At 42.1% G+C, this 27414-nt stretch overlaps 2 protein-coding genes across 2 annotated transcripts in view; one reads left to right on the top strand and one right to left on the bottom strand.

Annotated features, from left to right (window-relative positions):
• CCDC73 (coiled-coil domain containing 73) overlaps positions 1 to 27414 on the bottom strand; it is a 232569-nt gene that overhangs the window by 189773 nt on the left and 15382 nt on the right. The window lies entirely within an intron of this gene.
• PRRG4 (proline rich and Gla domain 4) lies at positions 9653 to 26102 on the top strand. Its single transcript, XM_074955113.1, has 7 exons — positions 9653 to 9789; positions 10409 to 10488; positions 11543 to 11652; positions 19419 to 19582; positions 21061 to 21109; positions 21921 to 22056; positions 25602 to 26102. Exons 3-7 carry the CDS (start codon positions 11553 to 11555, stop codon positions 25882 to 25884), a joined length of 732 nt encoding a protein of 243 aa, XP_074811214.1. The 5' UTR covers positions 9653 to 9789; positions 10409 to 10488; positions 11543 to 11552; the 3' UTR covers positions 25885 to 26102.

Below are 27414 nucleotides of genomic sequence, written 5' to 3'. Positions count from 1 at the left end.
CTATAATAAGTTTGAGTTCCCTTCTGTGGGCTACTTCCTACCAATAGATCCCTTCAGTTTGGGGCATAGCCTCTATAGTCCAATCAATCAATCACCCTACAACCAATGAAGTCCAAAGGAGCAAGGCCCTGCCAGACCTACAAGTTTTCAAAGAGGATGATAACTAGAAAAAGCACTGCCTACGGGATCTTATGTACTCTTTGAGTCTCCTCTCAATTTCAACCATCTGTCTAGCTTCCTGGAGAAGGATTCCTCTCTCCTGCTGCTTTAGGGTGACCAGATGTCCCGATTTTATAGAGACAGTCCCGATTTTTGGATCTTTTTCTTATATAGGCTCCTATTATCCCCCCTATCCCCTGTCCCGATTTTTCACATTTGCTGTCTGGTCACCCTATGCTGCTTGTCCATCCCCTTTGCCTGAGTTTCAGAGCTCCCTTTTAAACTGCTCCCTCCAGTCAGAGCATACCAGCAGGCCTGGAGGTGCAGGGTTACTTGGGCCCAGTATTGTCTTTTAACCCCTTTGGACCCAGTGTGATTTTGTATATTCCATCACAGGCCCCCTTTACTACTTTTAGGGACTCACTTCTCTCTTATTCAAAGGCACCGGGAGGACCATGTGTAGGCTCCCTCTACTTTTCCCTGAGGAACATACCTTGCCCAGCTTGGCCCCCTTGGGGCAAAAGCTCCCCAGCACCAAGTCCTCCAACCCAGGATGAGTGAGAGCTAGAGAGACAGGAGAACTGGTTGACTGAGAACAAGGAGCTGCTTCATCAGAGCTCCTCAGAGCCCCTAGCACTAGTATCAGCATTGCACCACCATTGGTTTCAGCTACCACTAGCAGAGATCAGTGCCTGCAGCTCTCTAGATAAGCCATCCTGTATGGGGGGGAAAGTGGTGTTAAAGCCACTGGAGGTGCAATGCAGGTATCAGAAATAAGGATTTTCAGCTGTACCTGCCCTATCTCTGGGCAGCCTATGAGCACAGCTGAGCCACAGCAAGGCTGTCTGATTGACCACTCCACTTGATTGGCCCAGGAAGTCAACAAGCCTGATCTTAAGTCCAACAGCATCAACTGATCTCTGGTTGCTTAATATTTACATTCATACTTGTGATTATTTTTGTGCTTGTCTTGTTCCCAGCTGCTTCTGTCCTGTTTCCTTGCTAGCTTTCTGGCTCTAGCTGTAATCCCTTGGCTCTGACTCCTGCTCCTATCACCAGGTATGACCACTCATGTCCTAGTGTGTGATAGTGGGACCCTAATGCTAGGGAGTCTGCAGGGATGCAGTGAGGTAATTCCTTGCTCTCTGAGAGCCTCAGCAGATGATAGCACACTGACTTTAAAATATCCAGGGGTGTGTGTTTGTGTGAGAGAGAGAGATACGTAATATGACATCCACATAATCACAAGTTTATTCTTTTTATGGCTGCATGAGATGTTAATATCCCTGGAATTACTGAACTATAAGCATCATGGATATGTTCCTTCCACAAACTGTATTAATTCTTGTTTTTCTATAGTGGATGCTGGTTTTAGCATAGGGCAGACCTAGCACAATTTACATGACTTTCATTAATGCATTTCCAAAAGTCCTAGTCAGTGTGAATTCTGTACAGACTGAAGCATTCCATGTTAGTCTGAGGGTAAAGTCTGGGTTTGTGAATCTGGATCCTTGGCTTGCAAAAGGAAAGAGGCTATTTGGAGCAGAGCAAAAAAGGGAAACTGCAGTGGCAGAAAATAAATTTACTTTGTGATTTAAATGTTAATGAAACTTTGAAAATGTTCTCTCCCTCTTACCTAGGAACAGAAAGTCAGTTTAGAAAGAAAAATAAAATTAAAAATGTGTACTATTCTCTCGTTCTTCTCCATTGAGCAAATTCGTATCTGGATTGAAACTGTGTGACATGGATCATCTATATTCTAGTGGCTAGATTTTTCAAGTGCTCAGCTCCCATTGTTTTCAACGGATACTGAGCACTTCTGAAAATCTGATCATTGAGGTCTCCCTGTACACCTTCCTTCATAAAATCTGAATGGACAGCATGCTACCATGCTCTACCCAAAAACCCATCATTGGTGACTGTTTCTTTCCAAACAAATATATGCCTTGAACATGCCACATGCACTACTCCCAAATCTTGTGAATCTTGGTATTTTTAAAAAAAATCCAGGTCCTGGAATCACTTGATTACATCAGACTCTCAGCTTTCATTTCAAATATGTTCCCTGTCCTAATGGGGAAGAAAAGCTTAAAAACACAAACCCCCAAAACCAGCAGACAAATAAGACCCCAAATTTATGACTTTGGCTTAAAAATCATGTTTCTTTTTAATGTCATTACTCTTCAGAGCCACACTCAGGATTTTTGAATTTGAGGGGCTGGCAATACTGCTCATATCACAAGAAAGTTAACCGGAGTTCAGCCTGCTCTTTCTGCATTGTTGTTGCGGCTACACCTTTAAACACTCTTTCTCTCTTATGAATCCTCCATCCCACCAATGTGACATCTATCTAATACTCCATGTGTCAGAAATTGCTATTTCACAGGTGACTCCATTCCCATCAAAACTGCAGCTGTCTCCCAGGATTCCACTTATTAACAACCTGCTGGGATAACTGGGACTGCCCAGCTCATCAGATATTTTATTTTATTGGGGTTGATCTAATTATCTTGCCCTGAGGGGAACAGGCAGTGTAAGAAGGGAAGGTGTGACACAGTACACAGACTGCTACACACATGTTCACTGTACCACAGAGGGGGAAGACAGGAAATCCTACTGCAGTTAAAATAAGTGGAGACAGGGGTCAGGTGGGGAAGTGGATTCATTTCAAAGCTGATTAAAAATTGAGTTGATTTTATTTTATTCTGGGCTCATTTTCCACAGGAGAGTCTCGCATTTAAAACAAAAATTAAAATGTGTACAAAAGTGAACACCGTATTGTTAAATGGTTGCTAGAATGATGGTCCCAGGGAGAGAAGTTCTCTGTCTAGTCACAGGATGGGTATAGCATGGGCAGTAGCATGGCAACTTTCCCCTACAGTGTGCTCCATTGATGTTCCTCAATCAGGACCTGAAGGAACCAGCTCTGGGATAAGAAGGGACTCTGTCTCTGTAGATAATTCAGCATGGTCCTTTCTGATGAACAGCTATCAAGAATACCAATTGGAGTCAAATGTGTTTTGTGATTGGGACTCCAATCGAGCTGGACTGAGACCTTCCAAACTCATCTCACATAGGCCACCAAACATGCCATTAGATCAGGGGTCGGCAACCTTGCAGAAGTGGTGTGCCGAGTCTTCATTTATTCACTCTAATTTAAGGTTTCGCGTGCTAGTAATACATTTTAATGTTTTTAGAAGGTCTCTTTCTATAAGTCTATAATATATAACTAAACTATTGTATGTAAAGTAAATAAGGTTTTCAAAATGTTTAAGAAGTTTCATTTAAAATTAAATTAAAATGCAAATCTTATTAGTTTAGTGTGATCCTTGCCCTTGCTTTTCCTTGCTGAGTTTCCCAATGTCTGGCACGTATTTGGATACTTTAAGCTGCACACAGGTTTCTGAGTGATCAGTTGTTAACTGGTTCCGAGAAGGACAGAGGACAGATTTCATGTGTGAAAATACCTGTTCACACAGGTATGTGGATCCAACTGCTGAAAGCATTGCAAACACAATTTTCTTAAGTTAAATTTCACTGGCAGGGACATCCAGCAAGTCAGAATAGAGGCCCCGTGATCTCTCTTGGTAGCTTCAAGTGCACTCCGCAGATCTCCAAACTCTGATGCCCATAATTCTGAGCTTTTTTACTGAATGAGCTGCATTTCGAAATCTTCAACACCCATCCACTGAAATACACACAAATCCAAGTCGCTTTCGATGAACTTTTCAGGTTTAATTACAAAAGAAAGCATTGGGCCAAATTGCTAAAAATCTTGAAATCTGTCAGAAAATTCTGATTCCAGTTCTTGCATATACATTCCAATCTCATTGACACTGACAGTGCAATGTGTTGATAGCTCTTTTATGTGTTGGAGGTAGCGGAAAGTCGAAGTTTGAATATCCCAAGAAAAAACTGCTAGTTTTACAACAAATGCCTTCCAGGCTTCATAAAGATGCAGAACCGTTTGCCCTGTACCCTGGAGACAGAGGTTGAGTTCGTTTAGGTGAGCGGTGATGTCAGTTAGAAACATGAGCTTACACTGACATTTGTCATCATCCAGTTCAGGGTAGTTTTGTCCTTTTTCCAACAAAAAGGCCTTGATTGCATCAAAACAGTTTACAAAGCACACCAAAACCTTGCCACGACTTAGCCACCGAATGTTGCTGTGAAGTGGAATGTCATTATAAGCACTGTCCATCTCTTCTAGCAGTGCTTGAAACTGTGAGTCAAAGCAGACTGAGCAACAAGGAAATTCACAATTCGCACCACTATATTCATCACAGTATTAAGCTCTGAATTAGAAATTTTAGCACACAGGTTTCCTTGATGGTTGATACAGTGAAATTTGACTGTCGGGCGGCCAATTTGATCTTCAAGTAACTTTACAAATCCCTTCTGTTTTCCGACCATGGCAGGAGCAACATCTCTTGTTACACAAAATATTTTTCTGATGTCAACTCTTCGTTCTTCAAAATGGTTTACAAAACTTTCCACTGTATCTTCCCCCTTTGTTGCGCTGTGCAGGGGTTTTAGGTAACAAAGTTCCTCTTGGATTTCATCGGAAGCACAATATCTTGCAACAACTGCCAAACATGGAACGTTGTTTATATCCATGCTGTCATCAACTGCAACGCTCAACACTACTATGTCTTTTAATGCAGGTATCTGCTTTTCGTTAATGTTTTCTGCCATTTCGCTTACTCGTCTTTCAACTGTTCTGGCAGAGATGGCCGTTATTTTATTCTATATAAAGATATGATCCTATTTGGCAAATCATCGAACAACACCTCTGAACTGCTGAAAAAAACTTTATATATTCCCCATCTGTAAACAGCTTTCCATTTTTTGCAATGCACTGTGCAATCTTGTAACTTCCTTCTGTGGCTTTATTTTTACTTACACCTAAACGTTTAAAAACACTGCTTTGCTTCTCATATCCTGCTACTACCTTTTTGATCGATTAAGTCTTGTCTGCTTCATCAAAGGTTTTCTTGTGCTTCGTTTGACCAATGTCATTGAACATCTGATGTGCAACAAACAACACTTTCACAACAGAAAGCACAGACAGCACGGTCCTTCTTTTGAATAAATCCAAATGTTTCTGTCCAAAAAGGCTGAAATGAATGCACATCTAACTTTGCTTTCTTAGGAGCTGACATTTTGTCAAATGTACACCTCAACTTACAGTGGGGGGAAAAAGAATCACGACAGACGACATGCACAATGTCAAATGCAGTGCGCTGTTTCACGTGGCATGATCGTGATGTAAGCGGCAAATTAGGACTTAAAAATATCCCAGTACAGTGGTGCTGGAACAATTTTTAAGGTGGGGGCACTGAGCTGCACCCCCTCTTGACCCTGTCTGCACCCCTCACTGCCCCAGGCTGGGGCCAGTGCACCACAGCTGGAGGAGGCTGCAGAGCCCTGGGCCGGCGGCTGGGACCCCAGGCTCACAGCAGAGCCCCCCGGACTGGCGGCCAGGACCTGAGCACCTGTGAGTGCCACTGAAAATCAGCTTGTGTGCCGCAGGTTACCTACCCCTGCATTAGATGGTAACGATATCTAGCTACTACTGACCCACCTATGAGATAGAAGTGAGAAGCTCTGTATCCTGTTGCTAATCCCATAAATTATCTGATCTCTCTTTGTCCAGTTGTGATTGTAATGGATTTCAATAAAACAGGATTGCCATTGGGACCAATCTATGGACTTGTACTCTCTTTGGAGAGGTTGGGAATAAACGTTAAGGGATCCCATGCAGGAGGGACAATAGAAAGGATGCTATGCAAAACCCATTCTTGTGTGTGTCTAAATGAGTTGTGGAGAACACGCATGTAAGAAGACATAGGGTAAATTTTTCATAACAAACCTAGGTCACTTAAGAGCCTATGTCCCATTTTAAGAAGTAATTTAGACACTAAATTTCAATGAAAATAAATTTTTATGGGCATATCTGGATGTGGGGGATGGGATTGCTGTATTGTGGGGTTTGGGTTTTTTTGTTTGTTTGTTTAATGTTTCACTGTTTGGATTCCTTTGTCTCCCATCCCCTTTCAGCCCGTTGACTTGCACCCATTCCTCTGCCTAATGTTGTTTATATGTGCAGTTGTGTTTTTTGTGTCAGGGGTTTCCAGATCCATATAAGCAAAAGTGGCCTATGCCCATCCCAAAGAGAAACAGGTGTAGGCATGCTACCTTAGGACCTCTACTAGCACTTGTGTCCAGTGTAGAGAAGGGGGTCTTGGGAGTGTTGGTTCAATATATTTAACTCAGCCTATCTGTCCAGCATATTTTTATAGTGCATTCAGTCTATTATCAGAACCTATTTTTCACCATTGCTGTTGGCCAGCTTCACAGATACAGACTTTCAGAACATATTTTTGGTTACACAACACCTGTACATAAATTTTGCAATGATCTTGATGGCCAGTGTGACACTGGCTTTTATGTGAGACCTTGCATGACATTCTTTGGTGAACTAGAATTTACATACCAGACTCCTGAGATTCCTGTAACCCTCTGCACCCCTTTACCAGTTGACATTAAGAGGTTCTTAGGTCACAATCAGGACAGCAGCACTTCAGGTATAGGTAACGTTCCTCCCCACAAAAAGAAATGACATATTCACTAAGTATCTCTTCACTGCAGGGTGTGGATGTCATAATGTAAATATGTATCTAGTGTTATCTTGTCTTCAAACGGTACTTTATCTCACAGGAGAGGAGTTTCACTTTTCTCCTTTTATATACACACAAACCACCATCACACTATTTGGTAAGTAAATCAGAGGAGAAAGTAAGCCGCTATGGCATACCAGTAAGAGCCGGTACACAGCTGACCGTACTGGCAGGGCCACTGAAGGGGGGCGCAAAAGGGGCAGCTTCCCTGGGGCCTGCCAGAGCCACTGGGCTCGCCACTGCTACCGTGGGGCTCCAGTGGTGATTTAAAGGGCCTGAGGCTCTGGGCCCCTGCTACCGCGCCAGCATCTGGGGCCCTGGGCCCTTTAAATTGCTGCTGGAGCCCCTGGGCTTCCGGCCACTGCTGCTATCCTGGGGATCCGGTGGCAATTTAAAGGGCCCGGGGCTCCAGTCACTGCCCCTGGAGTGGCAGCGGCAGCAGGGGGCTCTGGCAGCAATTTAAAGGGCCCGGGGCTTCCAGCTGTCGCTATCACGCCAGCAGCCAGAGCTCCAGGCTCTTTAAATCAATGCTGGAGCCCTGGGGTAGCAGCGGTGGCTGGGAGCCCCGGGGCTCCAGCAGTGATTTAAAGGGCTGGAGCTCCAGGGTAGCGCTAGCGGCAGCAGCCACTGGCCATTTAAATCGCCACCAGAGCCCCAGGTGGCACGGGACAGGCAGTGCTCAAGGGCTGGCTGGGGGAGTCTAGCCCCCGCCCCACCCCTTCCACGAGAGGCCCTGCCCCTTCCAGGGGCCCAGAGCCGCCCTTCCACCTTGCTCAGGACCGCAGCCGCCCTGTGTACCAGTACGTCCCTAAGTTATTCACCCCTGAAGTAAATAAATAATATCCATACATTACAGACAAAACTATTAAGTATAATCATGAAACATGAATCACTTGTGGTTCCTGATCAGCACAGACAGGGATTTGTTTCCAAGAATTCTGCTAGCCAGCTCATTATATATTCTACCCCAATGATCCTCAAACTTTTTTGGTTTACAACCTTCAAAATGGCCCAAATCCTAAAATGATCTTTTTTTCCAGCATGCTGGGAAGGAGAGGTGAGCTGGTTGGGCTAAGTGAGGGAACTTGTGGAACGGAGGTGCTTCATCCCCTTTGCTTCAAAAGGTTCTGAATTCAGCTCCACAGCTCTTTTAAACACGCCTTCTCCTGCCTGGAAGATGAGTACTGTGTGGGAAGGCAGTCTGAGGAAACATTCTGAGTTTGTGTGGTAGGCAGAAGGAGTCCTTAAGGACCTAATTTATGCTTTGTTTCCCACGGTCCCTGGGAAGCAATAGCCCTAGTAAGGTGAGTTTCGGCCAGACACTCTGCCCCCTGCAGTGGGAAGGGGAGGTTAAGAGTAGGCACAGGGAAAGTCTCAGTGCACTTGTACAGGGCCCCCAACCACCAGGGAGCAGGGGGGAACACAAGACCCTCACAAAAAACCCCAACCCAGGGCCAGGAAAGGTACATTGCAGGGGGAGGATCCCATCTGCAAGCTGTGGCAAAAGCCAAGGGGCTGAAGCAGGGCCAACATCATGGTACAGGAGCCACAGCGGGGTGAGTGTAGGGTGGGCTCACAGACCAACCCCTCCCTGGGCGTCCTACCCCCGGGGTCTAGGATCTAACTTCCCCTTATGACAGCTCTATGCTACTCAAGAAGGTCCACTGTGCAGGAGGTATTCTCAGGCATAGGTGGTGGAACTAGGGGTGCTGGCTTGAAATAGTTTCCATTATATACAGGGTTTACAGTTTGGTTCAATGGCTCTCGGCACCTCCCCTATACAAAGTGTTCCAGCACCTTTGTTCTCAGGGAGCTGTTTCTGCCATCTTGAAGGGCCTTTTACAGCCCAACTGAAGATGTGTCTTCGTTAGTGAAAGGGTCAATCTTCATTGCAAAAAAGACTAAATAGGTGAGCTCAGCTATAGGTTGGGGTATAGTATTGACCTTGTCTAGCTACTTCACAGTAAAAACTACAGTACCTTGTCTCCACTAAGATGTTACAGCAGGATAGCTAATGTGTGTTAGTTATCCTGCAGTAAAAACACATCTTTAATGGCAGTAAAGACAATGCCAAGGTGTATTTTAATCTGTTAACTAACCCACGTTACAGTCCCAGTGAAGACAATGTAGTTGTAGTTTTAATCTCTATTAACTATTAAACGCTAGAGTGTTCTGTTGGGTTTATCCTGACCAGCTACTCTGAGTTAAAGTACAACTGCCTTGTCTTTACTAGGCTTGCTCCATGGATTAGTTTATCAGGGATTAAAAGTATACCCTTTTTCCTAGGCCTGAGAATTGTGCCCATTGTGTTTGGGGGTGGAGGAGGCTAGGCTGCTTGACGTCCACTAAAACACAGCAATTTCTGAAATGGACATCTACTCAGAAAGTCTAACAAATTAAATTGGGATCTCCTACTGGTTTCTCTGGAATTAACTATTCTTTTTTCCTTTCTTCTCTCCCTTTCTTATTTCTCTTTACTTTTTAGCAGTGGTTTATTGGGAAGGAGCTGGGGGATCCTAAACATTGGCTCTAACCATTCCAGCCAGGGAACAGTTTCCTTTTTTCTCCTCCCCCTATGTTTCAATCGTTTCTGTTATCAGTTGGTGGATGGATTAAGACACGGGACTGTTTAATGAGGCCAGTAAGGCCTTTGTGTGGCTGTAGCTCCCCCTGAACTTCACAAATAAACCACTGCTCTCTTGCTTCATGCTTTCAATCAGCATCCCCCACCCCCAAGTGAAGGGGAAAGAAAAGGTCAAAACACAAATCCGAAGTGCTGGCTCGGAGCTGCTGGGAAGGGTTGGGGCGATGAGGAGACTCAACTCCTCCTTCCAGGAAGAAGGGACAGAAGGCGGACGACAGGCTTGGATGGTTCCCGCTCAGCGGGGGCCACGATGGGGCTGAGCGGCCTCCGGCAGGCGCACATATGGGGGCTCAACGGCTATGCCGGGTGGGGAGAGCTCAGCGGGACCCGGAGCAGGAGCTCAGCTACGCGGGGGACGCCAGGGCCCATGCTGAGGCTCGTCTGGAGCCGGGGGGGCGGCAGGGACCTAGAGCGGGGCTCAGCTCGGCTTGCGGGGGCTGGGTGCTCCGGCCAGACCCCGTATGGCCAGACCAGGTGCCGGCTGGGGCGGCTCTCGGGGGAACGGCGGCTGGGCCAATTGATCCTGGCTGCTCCCTCTCCGGGAAGCGCCGCGGTGGAGGGGGAGCGCGGGTGGTGTTTGTCCCCTGCCCCTCAGCCCGGAGTCCGGGCGCTGCGGCTCGAGCAGGTAGGTCAGTCCCCGGGCTGGGTGGGTGCCTGCCTTCGGGCTGCGGGGGAGGGAGAGAGACAGGGGGGCCGGCCCGGGCGAGGGACTCCGCCCAGCTACATCTCCCCTGCGGGGAGGGTCACAGAAGATTAAGCCTTTCCCTCTCCTGTCGGGCCATTCAGGACAAGACACAATAAATTCATTCCCGAAATCAAACCTAGGGCCACCCCGGATCCCATCAGCCACCCAGCCTGGGCCAACCCTCTGGTCCCAAAGGGATCCCTGGCTGCTGGGATAAAGTGACTCTGTTCCCATTTGCAGATACCCCCGGCTCCCCCATTGAACGTGACTGTGGCGAGTGGAATCAGATGACAGCGTGTTGAACGCCTGTTCTAGGCTAGGTTGTGGTCAAGATCCTGTTAGTTAATTTCACACTCCAGTTAGTCATGTTCTAACACAATAAAAAATGAATGAAGGAAGACAAGGCCTGGCGGGGAAGGGAGCTTCAGGCGAGATCCCTGCACCAGAGCCTGATTCAGACGCAATCACAGATGGACAACAAAGAGGACGCTGCCCGTTTCAATTGTTTCGGAGGGACAAATGGTTGTAGCTCAAATTCTGCGGACCCACCTTGTGCAGGGCTCTGCCTGCTATCGGCAAACTAGAATGGGAGTAGGCAACGGAGAGAGCAAACTGGCTGCGTATTCGTGCCTCAAAAAAGGAAACAATGCTTTCCAGCAGGCTCCACTGGAAGGGAAATTATTTTTTAAATTAATTTTGATTATCCGATATCTTAAAGTCATCCTGACATCTTGGACTGTCATGTAATTAGAAAAGTGTTTTGTGGGTGCATCTTGAAAGGGTTTAAACAGAGAACCAAAACTGATTTATATTCTAGAATCACTTAACCCGTAACTTCAATAGGATAGGGTATTACAAACTCTGCTGTAAACTGTCAAGTAGCTTGCTGTGTTTTGCTAAGTAGCTGCTGCCCAAGTGGTGGCTGTACTTCATCAGTGGGCAAAGTGATTGTTTTATCTATAGTTCGGTACAGTCAGTCAGACTTGCACTTTAGTTTGTTTGGCTGCAGGATCATCATTATTAAAATCTTCCAAGTAGGATTGCCACAATCGCAAAATATGTAGTATCAACCTTTAGTAAGCGCTTATACTACTTCTAATGGAGTTACTAATGGAGCTAATGGAGTTACTTCTCTAGCTCAAGTGGTAGAATACTGAGCTTTGTTAATTCAAATGGTGATGACTACCAAATGGAGGACATTATGCAATTGTTATTAAATATATGTAGGATTAGTTTGGGTAGGTGTACTGCCTATAGGGAAAAAATAATCCAAGTTGCTTGTGGGGACTTGTGTCTGACAACTGCATACAGTGGATTCATTTAAGATACACAAACAACATCTGGGAGTTTTTAACTAATACTTTATTTTGACAGATACTAGACTATGTCTGTGGTTTTGGTACTGCTGTGTCAGCTGCCGATAATGTTTGCATTTCCTCATTGCACAAGAAGATTAAAGGATTCAAAGCATACAGGGAAAGAAGGTAATACTCTTCTAAAATGAAGCTATGCTTTCCCGAGCGAAACTGCATCTCACAGTGTTCTGTTGTGGAAACAATCTTGCTTAAAAACTAAAAGTGTGTAACACAGGGTGTGTGATCGTTAACTAACATTAGAAGCAACAGGCTTTAGATTGGTTTAAAAATCATATTCTTGCTTCTCCCACCATTTTAGAATAGTTGGAGGTTTTTGCTAAAATGATCATCAGTCAAACAGATAGTCAATGGGGTTTCAGAAAAAAACACTGGAGTGAGATAAACAGGACAATACAGGCTCCTCTTAGGCCTCTGGGCACCTGTCAGTGACAGTTACCGTTGTCATCAGATTTTCTTAGCAACGAGTCTGAAACAATAATTCAGTTTCTATTAAGACTGCACTGCATTTGTTCGTATTTGGAAGGGGTTGTTTTGTTTCATACTTGGCATTCAGAAAAGATCAAAGTTTTCATTTAAAAAAAATAGTTGATCAGAAACTGTTTGAATCACTAGATTGTCTTATGACATAACAGAAAGTTTGTTTGATTAAGGGAAATACTTTTCCACTCAATGTGTAATTAAACTGTGGAACTCATTGCCACTGGATGACATTGAAACCAAGAATTTAGCCAGACTCAGAGGGGTTGGACATTTTTATAGGGACAGCAAGGAATATCTAGAGTTGTTATAGTTGAAACTAGCGCATTTTGGGAGGGATCTAAGCCCCATGCTTCAAGGGTTAAGGTAATCTCTAACTGTAAAGAGTTGGATGAGACCTTCATGGGGACTGATTATCTCACATCTGCCTAGTGAGAGGCTGCGAGACAGTGATGGATCAGTGGTCTGTCCAGTTTGGCAATTGCTATATTCCTAACAGCCAGGATTGAATACAACACATGGAAGCACTAAACTGATCTCTCATTTGGTTCATTTCTTCAAAGTATTTGCGTATAGTCCATTATCATATGAAGAATCCAGTATTTCCAAATAACAAGAGTGAATGTGGGTGTACAGACCAAGGTCTGCCCCACCACTCCTGATCAGTGCACCCCATCCTGCCAGGCAGGACTATATTTAAAGGCAAGAGAAATAAGTACCAACAGTGGTGCCAGGTCTGCTGGGTGTTGTCTTTTTTTTAAGGTGTGCCCAACTGCCCACTAACAACTGGACTAAAATCTCTAGCTCATTTCACATAGGTTACTTACTGAGTAACCTAAACACAGGAGATGGGTTTCATTTCAGACTACTGATCTAGAAAGTCTCCAGATATACTAATGCGAGAAGTATGGGGAATAAGCAGGAAGAACTCAAAATGCTAGTAAATAAACACAACTATGACATAGCTGGCATCATAGAGACCTGGTTGGGTAATACACATGACTGGAATATTGGTATAGAAAGGTACAGCTTGCTCAGGAGGGACTGGCAGGGAAAAAAGGGAGAATGTGTTGCCTTATATGTTAAAAATGAATACACTTGGACTGAGATTGAGATGGAAATAGGAGACAGACTTGTTGAAAATCTCTGGGTAAGGATAAAAGGGGTAAAAAACAAGGGTGATGTCATGGTAGGGCTCTACTACAGACCACCTAACCAGGAAGAAGAGGTGGATGAGGCTTTTTTTAAACAGCTAACAAAATCATCCAAAGCACAGGACTTGGTGGTGATGGGGGATTTCAACTGCTCAGACATCTGTTGGGAAAAACAACACCGCAGGACACAGATTAGCCAATAAATTCTTGGAATGTATCAGAGACAATTTTTTTATTTCAGAAGGTTTAGAAAGCTACCGGGAAGAGGCTGTTCTAGATTTGATTTTGGCAAATAGGGAGGAACTGGTTGAGAATTTCCAAGTGGAAGGCAGCTTGGGTGAAAGTGATCATGAAATGATCGAATTCATGATTATAAGGAATAGTAGGGAGAACAGCAAAATAAAGACAATGGATTTCAAGAAGTGAGACTTTAGCAAACTCAGGAAGTTGACAGGCAAGATCCCATGGGAAGCAAGTCTAAGGGGAAAAAAAAATAGACAGCAGTTTCTCAAAGAGACATTATCACGGGCACAGGAGGAAACTATCCCACTGCGTAGGAAAGATAGGAAGTATGGCAAGAGACCACTCTGGCTTAACCAGGAGATCTTCAATGATCTAAAACTCAAAAAAGAGTCCTACACAAAGTGGAAACTAGGTCAAATTACAAAGATGAATATAAATAAATGACACAAGTATGTAGGGACAAAATTAGAAAGGCCAAGGCACAAAACGAGATCAAACTAGTCAGAGACATAAAGGGTAACAAGAAAACATTCTACAAATACATTAGCAGCAAGAAGAAGAGTAAAAATAGTAAAGAATAAAATTGTCAGACACATAGAAGAACATAAATTGTTGCGCAAAAGTCAACATGGTTTCTGTAAAGGGAGATCATGTCTTACTAATCTATTAGAGTTCTTTGAGGGGGTCAACAAACACGTGGACAAGGGGGATCCAGTGGACATAGTGTACTTAGATTTTCAGAAAGCTTTTGACAAGATCCCTCACCAAAGGCACTTAGGTAAATTAAGTTGTCATGGGATAAGAGGGAAGATCCTTTCATAAATTGAGAACTGGTTAAAAGACAGGGAACAAAGGTTAGGAATAAATGGTAAATTTTCAGAATGGAGAGGGGTAACTAGTGGTGTTCCCCAAGGGTCAGTCCTAGGACCAATCCTATTCATCTTATTCACAAATGATCTGGAGAAAGGGTTAAACAGGGAGGTGGCAAAGTTTGCAGATGATACTAAACTGCTCAAGATAGTTAAAACCAAAGCAAACTGTGAAGAACTTAAAAAAGATCTCACAAAACTAAGTGACTGGGCAACAAAATGGCAAATGAAATTTAATGTAGATAAATGTAAAGTAATGCACATTGGAAAAAATAACCCCAACTATACATATAATGGGGGCAAATTTAGCTACAACTAATCAGGAGAAAGATCTTGGAGTCATCGTTCTCTGAAGACGTCCACGCAGTGTGCAGCGGCAGTCAAAAAAGCAAATAGGATGTTAGGAATCAGTAAAAAAGGGATAGAGAATAAGATGAAGAATATCTTATTGCCCTTATATAAATCCACGGTACGTCCACATCTTGAATACTGCATACAGATGTGGTCCCCTCATCTCAAAAAAGATACACTAGCATTAGAAAAGGTTCAGAAAAGGGCAACTAAAATGATTAGGGATTTGGAACGGGTCCCATATGAGGAGAGATTAAAGAGGCTCGGACTTTTCAGCTTGGAAAAGAGGAGACTAAGGGGGGATATGAGAGAGGTATATAAAATCATGAGTGGTGTGGAGAAAGTGAATAAGGAAAAGTTATTTACTTGTTCCCATAATATAAGAACTAGGGGCCACTAAATGAAATTAATGAGTAGCAGGTGTAAAACAAATAAAAGGAAGTTCTGCTTCACTCAGTGCACAGTCAACCTGTGGAACTCCTTGCCTGAGGAGGTTGTGAAGGCTAGGACTATAACAGGGTTTAAAAGAGAACTGAATAAATTCATGGAGGTTGATGGCTATTAGCCAGGATGGGTAAGGAATGGTGTCCCTAGCCTCTGTTTGTCAGAAGGAGGCGATGGATGGCAGGAGAGAGATCACTTGATCATTACCTGTTAAGTTCACTCCCTCTGGGGCACCTGGCATTGGCCACTGTCGGTAGACAGGATACTGGGCTGGATGGACCTTTGGTCTGACCCAGTATGGTCATTCTTATGTTCAAGGACAGGGTAGACCTGTTACTCAGTGAGGGGGGAAAAATAACAACAGAAAATGTGGCAAATGCAGAGGTGCTTAATGACTTCTTTGTTTTGGTTTTCACCAAGAAGGTTGGTGGCGATTGGACATCTAACATAGTGAATGCCAGTGAAAATGAGGTAGGATCAGAAGAGGCTAAAATAGGAAAGAACAAGTTAAAAATTACTTAGACAAGTTAGATGACTTCAGATCACCAGGGCCTGATGAAATGCATCCTAGAATACTCCAGGAGCTGACTGAGGAGATATCTGAGCCATTAGCGATTATCTTTGAGAAGTCATGGAAGATGGGAGAGATTACAGAAGACTGGAAAAGGGGAATATAGTGCCCATCTATAACATAGTGCCCATCTATATCTTGACTTAAGTAAAGCTTTTGATACTGTCCCGCATGCCCTTCTCATAAACAAACTAGGGAAATGCAACCTAGATAGAGATACTATAAGGTGGTGCAAAACTGGTTGGAAAACCGTTCCCAGAGAGTAGTTATCAGTGGTTCACAGTCATACTGGAAGGGCATAACAAGTGGAGTCCTGCAGGGATCAGTTCTGGGTCCGGTTCTATTTGATGTCTTCATCAATGATTTACATAATGGCATACTGAGTACATTTATAAAGTTTGCGGATGATACCAAGCTGGGAGGGGTTGCAAGTGCTTTGGAGGATAGGATTATAATTCAAAATGATCTGGACAAACTGGAGAAATGGTCTGAAGTAAATAGGATGAAATTCAATAAGGACAAATGCAAAGTACTCCATTTAGGAAGGAACAATCAGTTGCACACATACAAAATGGGAAATGACTGCCTAGGAAGGAGAAAGGGATCGGGGGTCACAGTAGACAAGCTAAATATGAGTCAACAGTGTAACGCTGTTGCAAAAAAAGCGAACATCCTTCTGGGATGCATTAGCAGGAGAGTTGTAAGCAAGATATGAGAAGTAATTCTTCCACTCTACTCTGCTCTGATTAGGCCTCAACTGGAGTATTGTGTCCAGTTCTGGGTGCCACATTTCAGGAAGGATGTAGACAACCTGGAGAGAGTCCAGAGAAGAGCAACAAAAATGAGTAAAGGTCTAGAAAACATAACCTTTGAGGGAAGATTGAAAAAAATGGGTTTGTTTAGTCTGGAAAAGAGAAGACTGAGATGGGACATGATAACAGTTTTCAAGTACATAAAAGGTTGTTACAAGGAGGAGGGAGAAGAATTGTTCTTCTTAATCTCTGAGGATAGGACAAGAAGCAATGATTTTAAATTGCAGCATAGAAGGTTTAGGTTGGACATTAAGAAAAACTTCCTAACTGTCAGGGTGGTTAAGCAATTGACTAAATTGCATAGGGAGGTTGTGGAATCTCCATCACTGGAGATTTTTAAGAGCAGGTTAGACAAACACCTGTCAGGAATGGTCTAGATAATTAGTTCTGCCACTAGTGCAGGGGACTGGACTAGATGACCTCCCAAGATCCCTTCCAGTTCTATATAGATCCTGATTCTGCAAGTCCTCTGCATGCATAACTGCCACAATTTTAAATTAAAATTACAAGTTGTTAATTTAATGTTCTGTTCCAGATATGAGAGACAGAAAAGTCAGGAAATAGCCACAAAGCATAGAATCATAGAATATCAGGGTTGGAAGGGACCTCGGGAGGTCATCTCGTCCAACCCCCTGCTCAAAGCAGGACCAATCCCGAATTTTTGCCCCAGATCCCTAAATGGCCCCCTCAAGGATTGAACTTACATCCCAGGTTTCGCAGGCCAATGCTCAAACCACTGAGCTATCCCTTCCCCCAACCATAACTCTGTTCATTACACATGTTTCAGGTATTTAAGTTAATGCAAATATGTGCAAGTTTCTTAGGTTGCTAACTAGTGTTAACAGGATGGAACCTGATTTGACACTATTTCCCCCATTCTGCTGGATTTGTATGTAGCCATCAAGTTGTTGAAAAATCTACAAGTTGAAGGATCAGGTTTTGATTTCAGTTAAACTCTTCTATTCTGAAGCCCAATTCTTTTTCCAGTTTTATCTGATAAGTGAATGAAACACTGCTGAACAAAACAGGCAAAGCTTTTCTTTTCAGTTTGATTAGTAGTATTCAGTTTCAAGGTACTTGTTTCGATACAGGTTGCACTAAAGTAAACTCCTAGGGAAAACTATTTCAGCACTGCCCAAATGTACTTTGGGGATTCAATTCTTCTTAAGTCTAGTCCCTTTCTCTATGCTGTAAAAATGTGATAATCTTAAATGCTGTAACTCCTTCTGAGTTGATAGCATAATGACAAGATAATTCATCTTAAGATAAGTGATTCCTCACATTGTTCAGTGATAGTATTAAAGGAAGCAGAAATTAATGAGTGATACTGTAAGTCTCTTGGAATTGTCACTGAGCAAAACCCTTTGAGATACCATTGCAATGCCCAACAGTAACTATTAAGGCAAAAATTCCTGAGTTATGAGATAATCTATACCAGTGGTGGGCAACCCGCGGCCCGTCAAGGTAATCTGCTGGCAGGCTGCCAGACAGTTTGTTTACATTTGCACAGTCGCCCGCAGCTCCCAGTGGCTGTGGTTCGCCGTTCCCGGCCAATGGGAGCTGCAGGACGTAGCAGCCAGCAATCCCTGGGGCCTGTGCTGTTTACATTTGCACGGGAGCTGCGGGCGGCCGTGCAAATGTAAACAAACTGTCTGGCAGCCCACCAGCAGATCACCCTGATGGGCCACGTGCAGTCCGTGGGCCGCAGGTTGCCCACCAATGATCTATATAAACGCATTGTCTAACAAGCACATATCTTCTTTGTGACTGAATAACTTTATCCTGCATCTTGTCTCTTTCTCCCTTTTGAAGCAAGTGGGCTTAGTTTGTAAGAATGCTCTTTCTGCTTTCATTAACACCCTTACACATTGGAGAGTTCTTTTTAATTAACCCTCTAGTCATTGCACTTAGCAAAACAGTCTACTTATACTAGAAGTTAATTTAAAATATTTCAGTTGCACAGAAAACCAGGTCAGAATATTTCTGTTGTTCAAAGATGAGTTCTCTATTACAAGTTATAGCAAAGACAGGCTAAAACTTGAGCCCAGAAGAAACCTGATGAGAAAATGCATTCCAGTGTCTTTAAGTCTGCCATAACTTCACTAACTCTTCTGGAATCCTACCTCACAGCTAGGGTGAGTGAGTTTATTTTTTAGGCTCCTAACCAGCTTCTAAAAATGGCAAAAATAAAGAAAAGATGAGTTGTTAAAAACTGCTTAATCAAAAATGATGTCAGCAAGAACCCCATCATGAACCTAATGACCATAAAACAGCATTTATTTGAAAGGTATAAAAATAATTATTGCTGTTTTTGTTTAAAGCTTCAATCTACCCTTAAATGCTGTTCCTAAATAGTGTGATATTAAGAATAAATTAATGGGATTTGTCCACTGTGCTGATGGAAACCCAATTTCTAAAACAAAGACTAGAATTAAGATACCAGAATGTGTGAAAAGGAATGTATGCCTAGGATTCTTACTGGAACATATCAAAGGAGGTAACCCTTTTTCAAGATGTGAATACTGGATCTTGCTCAGTCTGGATCTGCTTAGAAGTACATCTTAAAGTAATTGAATATTACAAGGAACCTTAAGATTCCCAGGGACTCCCACACCCCATCAGGGTCATAACCACAGCTGTGGTCACTTGCATTTCAGACAACTGGCATGAGGACCAAATTCTAAAAAGTTGCTATGAGAAAATCTGAAACTATTTACAAGGGACAGAAAATATTTCAATTTGAATGTGGAACAGGCAGAAAGAGAACTGTTGTGTTGGCAGCAAAGAAAATGATTCAGGAAGAGGGCTTGAAGTCTCCTTTTATATCAGGTGAAACGGGACAAAAACAGAGAGAGGTTTTTCTTTTGGGATTTTAAAGAACTCCAGAGTTTTCTGTAAGAATACCAGAACTATCCCCCTAATTTAACTCTTTAAATTAATTTATTTTTGTTAGTGTTTACATTGGAAAAAGAAGCCAATTTGTTCATCGGACGACATCTTCTGTATAGCAGATTTGATTTTGAAGTATTTACCCCTGGTAATCTAGAAAGAGAATGCTATGAGGAACTGTGCAATTATGAAGAAGCAAGAGAAATTTTTGAAGACCCTGATAAAACGGTAATTGGTTTGATTTAGTTTAAAATACTGGGTGGCCATCAGTAGATGGTTCTTATAAATTACTGCAGCCCTCCAGAAGAGATCACTTAAAATAGGAGTTCTGCCACTGTTATGTATATTACAGTAGAGCCAGAAGCACCAATTAGATGGGGCCCATTGTGTTTGGAATGCAATGAACACACATGAAGACACGGTACATGCCCCAAAGAGTTTGCGGGCAAAGGCTACGATTCTGTGAATACTTACAAACTTAAGTGGGACTTCAGTAGGACTACTCACAAAAGTAAAGCTAGGCGCATGCATGAGTGTCTTCAGAACTGGGAACTTTTTGGGGGAAAAAAGTGATCTGGGAAGGGGATAAAATCACACAAATAATTTTGTGTATTTTATACTTTTAAAAAATTATATATAAAGTGCCAACTATTTCCATCTGCCCTCACTCGTTAATTGGCTGATTTCACATACAAGTTACAGCAAAGGGGAATCTTGAGAAGAGGGCAGTAGATCAGTTAAGTGTGAGTGTTCTATGGATAAGGAGCAACTTGGAAGATGCTACTGTATAGTGAAAGAAACCTTTGGCAGGAGAGGGAAAAGGGATGCAAGCCTTTCACCCCCGTCCCCAGGAAGAAGCCAGGCACAGATGAGGGCAGTACTTGCAATCCTCCAAACAACTAGTGCTGCTTGTAGTGCAAACCTCTCCAGGGCCCCTGCCATCCTCTGCACTCAGCTGCAGAAGGAGCAAGCAGTGCATCCTCTCCCAGGAGGATGGAGCGGCCACTGGAGTTTGCATTCCCTGGGAGTCTCCCATGAGGAATTTTACATGACTACACCATAATTTCCCTGGAGGCTTCTGCTGCACAGTGGCTTCTTCCTCCTGCCCTCCCCGTCGCCTTTTCCAATGTGGGTTGTGGCTTAGTCTCAGTCTAAACTATAGGATTAAATTTTACACAGTCAGTGCATTACTGTCTTTAGTCATAAAATATTCTCTTATATGCATCATATTATTAACCTATGGAACTCACTGTTGCAGGATATTATTGAGGCAAGTAGCTTTGTAAGATCAGACACTTGCATGAATAGCATTGGAACATACACTAACCAGGATAAATTATAAGCACCACCAATCTCCATTGTCAGTGTAAGCTAATTACTAAGTGGTATCAAGAAGAAATGTGTCTGTATGATATAGTATTGCAATTTAGAGGTGTTCTTGGTTTGTCTCTTTCCTTTTCTTTTAAACAGCTTTCTATCAGTTTAGGTGGACCATTGGTTTGTTCTAGTATGGCAGTTTTTATGATGTTATACCTGAATACACAAGTTTCAGGGAATTTCAGCCCTGGGGTAAACAGGTGCAACTTTTGACTTCAGTGGGAGTTGTGCCATTTATGTCATGTCTGAATAATGTCCACAATCTCTTATTTAAGTTATACATTACATACAGGCTTGAACTTTTTAAAAAAACATTTTTATTTTCATAGATGACTTTTTGGAAAGAATATTCCATTAAGGGACCCAGCACAAAATTTGGTAAGTCAAGATCAGAGCTTATCTCATTTTCTTTCCCTGTTACATTGAAAATATTGCTCCCCTCACACATACTCTAGACTCCCTCCCCCCCAAGCATGTTGCAATGTATGTTGTTATCTGGTCATGATTAAGTATTCAACTGGCACAATTACAACCCTTGATTACTGTCTTTTTATATTTTTTGTGCATTTTCTTTTTATATTTGATATACTGAAATGTATATTATATAGTATTTAATATATTTGTGAAGTTCAGGGAGTTTGAAGACTTTGGCCCTTTACTACTGCATATTGAAATATGCATTCTGCTATCCATTTCCTTGTATGTATTAGACAATATAGAAACTTTGCAACTATAATTCTGCTGCTGCCTACTTCTGTTTTTATTTTGTACTGCAGTAGTTTTATAGAGGCCCCAGTTAGGATTGGACCTCACTGTGGTAGGTGCTATACAAACATAGTGAAAGTCAGCATCTGCTCTGAAGGACTTAATCTGATGAAAGATACAATAAGTGTGTGAAATAACATTGATGGGGATGGAGTGGTGGAGAATCTCAATAACATGCATATATAAATGATCGAGGAGAGGAATATTTGCTAACCTTTGCTTTTGGTTGGGGTGTCTTTAGGTAGTGCTGGATTGATGTGATGGCTTGTCATGTGAGAAGACTAATAGAAAGGAACTACTACTGTTAATCTTACTGTAACATCTCTCTCAAATCTTCAGAAAGAGAGAAGGCCACCACTGATGAAGCATTGTGAATAGTACTATAGTGTTAGTCAACTAGAAATAATTACTGATTTCTGTTTAGGTGGTGAAGCTACACAGAAAATTGATGTTACAGGACTTCTGACTGGCCTAGTTGCTACTGGAGTTCTGTTAGTTATAACTGGATTACTTATTTACTATTTCTGCAAAAACAGATGCAAAGCAAGACAACCACCAGGGTAAGGAATTGAGAATATTATTTCACTTTACTTTCATAGAAAAAACTTTGGTAATTTAGGTGGAATTTTCAAAATCATTCTGCTCTCATTGAAGTGAATGGAAATTTTTCTGTTGACTTCAGTGGAGACAGAGTTAGGTCACTACTAAATGCTTTTGAAAATATCATTCTCAGAGTTAAGGTTATACAAGGTTGTAACTATAAATCACAAGAAAATATATAAAACAAATGACCTTTGCATGGATGACAGATCCTTGTTAAACAATATTTTACTGCTGGGCCCCAAAATCTTTATCAAGAAAAATGGTTTCAGCATGAGGGAACCCTGAGCCAGATCTGGTTTTTGAAACCTGCAATGGAGCAGGGTGAACTGGTTTTAAGAATAGTTTTAGATATTAGGATTTGTAACTGCTGGAGAGATTGAATTGTGCTAGAGGAAATATGAGTGGCCTTAACTTCTTCCAAAGAATAAGCTTGCTAAGGATCCACAGACTCCTAAAGACAGCCTTCCTGTGAGCTTCATAATGGAAACTACTATTGTAATACAGTTGAATCTCCTTAATTGGCACAGTTAGTAACTAGTATGTTTATCTGAGATTCATGAGAATATTTTGTGTTGTGATAAATACAATATGCTGTAAAGCAGGAGATACATAGCAATAAATGTATGCTTGCAAGCATAAATTCACACCAGTAAACAATGTGAAAGGCTTACAGATGGCACTAAGTATGCCATTTGTCCATCACTGAATTGAAATACTTGTGTTAGGCAATTGTATTCAAAGAGTTAAGTGGACTCTGAATAGCTAAAGCAGGGGAAAAAGGTAAATCAGATTTTAGTTTACACATAATCTCACTTTTGGACTAAATGATATGCAATAGATCTTTCAGTCTTCAAAAACTTGTTTGGCCAGCTTGTTAGTGTAATCTCCTCTCCAGTTTTCTTTCTGTGTATAAAATCTACAGCAGTTCTGGTTACTTTCCTTTCAACTGCATTAATTTTTTTAAAAAAACCACACAATTATTTACAAAGAAGTAAATTGAATGCATTTTTAATTGAAAATACATCTTTAAACCTAAAATAATCCAGTATAGTGCTAGTGGATATCTGCTCCTCCAGGGCTGTTATAGGTATAAGACTTCACCATGAACCAAATGTGTATCCATTTTCAGTATAAGCATATGTTCTTGTTTCTATACAGGGTGATGAAAGGATGGAACCATAAAGTCCGATTAATTTTTTCCAAGGGTTATGTACACCATAGAATCATAGAATATCAGGGTTGGAAGGGACCTCAGGAGGTCATCTAGTCCAACCCCCTGCTCAAAGCAGGACCAATCCCCAACTAAATCATCCCAGCCAGCGCTTTGTCAAGCCTGACCTTAAAAACTTCAAAGGAAGGAGATTCCACCACTTCCCTAGGTAACGCATTCCAGTGCTTCACCACCCTCCTAGTGAAAAAGTTTTTCCTAATATCCAACCTAAACCTCCCCCACTGCAACTTGAGACCATTACTCCTCATTCTGTCATCTGCTACCACTGAGAACAGTCTAGATCCATCCTCTTTGGAACCCCCTTTCAGGTAGTTGAAAGCAGCTATCAAATCCCCCCTCCTTCTTCTCTTCTGCAGACTAAACAATCCTAGTTCCCTCAGCCTCTCCTCATAAGTCATGTGTTCCAGTCCCCTAATCATTTTTGTTGCCCTCCGCTGGACGTTTTCCAATTTTTCCACATCCTTCTGGTAGTGTGGGGCCCAAAACTGGACACAGTACTCCAGATGAGGCCTCACTAATGTCGAATAGAGGGGAATGATCACGTCCCTTGATCTGCTAGCAATGCCCCTACTTATACATCCCAAAATGCCATTGGCCTTCTTGGCAACAAGGGCACACCATCAAAGTAAAATCTGTGATACTACCCATCCTAAGACCCCCCTTACGACAAAAAGCTTTCCCTATCATTTGAAGCACCCATAAACTCCACAGAACGTTGAGTATTTAAGGAACAAATATACTATTTTATTAATATTTTATTATTATTTAAGATATTTATTTTACATATGCTCTGGAATATGATTTAAAATTTAGACTGTACTAGTACTTGAAACACTAAACTTGAGATTAACTATAGAAGTAATCAGCACTTAATCATCTTAAAGGAGAGCGCTTGTCAGTTCTTGTAAACAGCACTTTTGTTTTTTACATGCACACTGTGGCATACACGGAAATATCCCCGTGATCTAAAGTACAGAAAACTGCACTGAATTTTGATTATATATTAAATAAAAGGAAGAGTGTACATAAAACAACAGTAAATTGAGTTACACTATTTACAACAGTAAATATCTTTGCAACTTAAATATCTATTGAGATAGAAAAAGCTGATTTGAAATTACTTGTGTTGGAATCCTTTAAGGGCCTCTTCTCTACCTGTTAAAAGCAAATCCTTTCTGACTTCCATAAGCATAGAAGCTCCTCTTCTACGGAAGGAGGCACAATTCTACAACTCAAAGGAGGGGTGGACCTTTGCATAGCTCTGCTGGGACAGGGAGCTGAAGTAATCTGGAGGATCCACTACTACATGGATCCTCTAGCCCTCCTCCTCTCTCTGCTCCCCTCAACCTAGGGTTACTATACATCCGTATTTTTCCAGATATGTCTGGCTTTTTGGTTCTTAAATCACCGTCCGGGAGGAATTTTTAAATATCTAAAAACATCTGGGATTTTGCCATTATTATTTTTCCCCAAAGAAGAGTTGATCATTCAAGAAAGAAAGTGAATGTTGATCACTCGAGAGAGTGCCCGCTTTTCCCCCCTAGCTCCCAGCGCTTGCGCTGCAAAACAGCTGTTTTGCGCGGCTGGGAGAGAGGGAAGAGGAGGGAGAACGCAGCACACTCAGGGGAGGAGGCAGGGCTGGGACAGGGATGTGGGAAGGGGTTGGAATGGGGGCAGGGAAGGGGTGGAGTTGGGGTGGGGCCAGGGGGGCGCGAGCTAATTCCCTCCCCCCCGGAGTGTCCTCTTTTTTGAATGTTCAAATATGGTAACCCTACCTCAACCTCACAAGTATGAATGGGCAACAGAGTTACAGAAGCTACTCCAGCCATTGCCGTGAAGTAACGGTCATAGTGGGTCACTCTTGCAGTTTTGATTGTTTCCTTTTGGAGTACATTAAGTTCATAGAATATCAGGGTTGGAAGGGACCTCAGGAGGTCATCTAGTCCAACCCCATGCTCAAAGCAGGACCAATCCCCAATTTTTGCCCCAGATTCCTAAATGGCCCCCTCAAGGATTGAACTCACAACCCTGGGTTTAGCAGGCCAATGCTCAAACCACTGAGCTCCTAGAGGAGGATTCTGCCCCATCCTTGTCTCTGTGAATTTCTGCAGCACTTAACTGTGTTCCTCAGCCTAGGTTCTGGGGATACCCATTTGGCCCATGCTGTTTATGATTATTAAAAATGTACTTGCTTTGGCAAAAGGCTATGTAATCCTCTCCTTCATATATAAAAATGAAGATGTCATTCATAATACTTTTAACTCTGTTTAGGTACTCAGACAGCGTAAGAAGTAGAAGACATTCATCTATCATCTGCAGAAGACATGAAGAGGTTTCTTTAAATCCACTCCCTCTGAGAACAGATGAGTCAGGACTGCCAACTTATGAAGAAGCAGTGACATTAGGTGGAAAATACGATGTCCCACCACCACCATATCTGGGGCCTGCAAAAGGGTTTAAGATGTTTAAAAAGTCTGTCACTTCCTGCCCCATAGTCCCAAACTTGACTCTGGAGGAGTGGGGAATTAATCTTCATCGGAAGATGTACATTTGAAAAGGGGCAGTACCTTGCAGGACATTTTTCACAAATGTGAAAGACCTACAGTTCTTCAGCACAGCTAGGAGAAAGTGAATTCTTTCATACTGGAAAGGAAGTTATTGTTTTGCAAAAATTTGATGTATTTTTCCAGCATGAAACTTGTTTATACAGATTTTTGGTGCTAGAACTGAACTGTGCATAATGGTACTAACCTTTAAGCTCCCATGCATTTTGAGCCAAGTATCAAACTATTGATATTCCCTTACTAGTTTTATTTACTGTTTATTCAGAAAGAAAAATATTAATAAAATTGGACTTGATACTAACCATTTTTTTAATTAAAACTTTAAACCACTGTGAATATATTAAGCATTGAATAACTAACAAAATAGATACCTCATTTGGTTGCTAGGTGGGTTTTGTACTGGTTCTAGAAGTAGTGATGGGCTGTATTGATGAAAGCTAGTTAATCTGTCAAGCTTGTATAGCATTATGGTTTCTGAATTAATTTGTCTAATTTTAAACATTACAGTATTGTCTCATACTGTCCAGTTAATGTAGATTTTACATGGCAGGAAGCCGTGATTAGGAGGACACAAGATATTCTCTTTGTGAAAATCATGGTAGGGGTTATCTAAAATAATGACTACATGTATTCTCCTCAACTTCATCACCTACTTACTGTTCTGTTGCAGAACAGTAGTTTATTGCTAGGCAAGTAAGATAGGTGCCTTTCCGTAGATCCCATTAACAAACAACCCATAGCAATGGCTAGTTGGTAGCTAGTAGGATTATTTCTCTCCTTCCACATCCCCACCTTTATACAGTGTAAATTTTCAAAGCATTGTCTGGAGAAGCAACTTCCCCTTGAACACAACTTCCATTGATGACCTTAGTCTTGGAGGCTTAAAGTCAAGACTTCTGGCTGATAAAATAGGAGTCCAAAAGTTGCTCCTGCATGCTTATGCAGGTCACTTACATTGCTCTGCTGGAATGACATTCATTAGTCTGAGATTTTAGAAATCTCTCATGAGTAGAATGTCTACTAATCAGAAGACAATGGACAAGCTTTTCAAAAGTGACTAATGACTTTGGGTACCTTCATTTCTGGAGCTCCAATGGGAGACACCTTTAAAATTGGGACCCTTTAAGGTCTCACCGGTTGGACATTCAGAAGCTGAGTCACTTTAGAAAATCTTGGCCAATGGTTCAATAGCAGCAAATTGAATTCAAACTTGTATTTAAAATGGTTCATTTGTATTCAGTCACTGTTTACATTTAAAGGTTGAATGTTTACTTGTAACATGATTTTTTTGACAGAGAAGTTCAGTGAGAAACTATGTAATGACTCCATATCACTGTCTTAAATCTAAAAATCTCTCATCTAAAGAGAAATTGCTGGAATACTTGGAAGATATGGGGTGCACTGAGAATACTACATAAAGCCAATCCTGCCTGTAAGTAACTCGCGTTGACTTAAGTGGATGGAGAATTATTTTCTTGTGACTGACTGACAGGATTGGGAGTCAAATTGGTTTCTCTTCT

Source organism: Natator depressus, chromosome 6, assembly GCF_965152275.1.
Source record: "Natator depressus isolate rNatDep1 chromosome 6, rNatDep2.hap1, whole genome shotgun sequence".
NCBI lineage: Eukaryota > Metazoa > Chordata > Testudines > Cheloniidae > Natator > Natator depressus.
This window is presented reverse-complemented; position numbering and strand designations above follow the sequence as displayed.

What these genes read in the sequence shown, in the direction of transcription:
- PRRG4 (XM_074955113.1), top strand. Translation starts at nt 11,553, where the DNA reads ATGTCTGTGGTTTTGGTACTGCTGTGTCAGCTGCCGATAATGTTTGCA. An exon ending in AAAGCATACAGGGAAAGAAG is followed by an intron (nt 11,653 to 19,418) that starts GTAATACTCTTC and finishes TATTTTTGTTAG; the next exon opens with TGTTTACATTGGAAAAAGAA. An exon ending in GGGACCCAGCACAAAATTTG is followed by an intron (nt 21,110 to 21,920) that starts GTAAGTCAAGAT and finishes ATTTCTGTTTAG; the next exon opens with GTGGTGAAGCTACACAGAAA.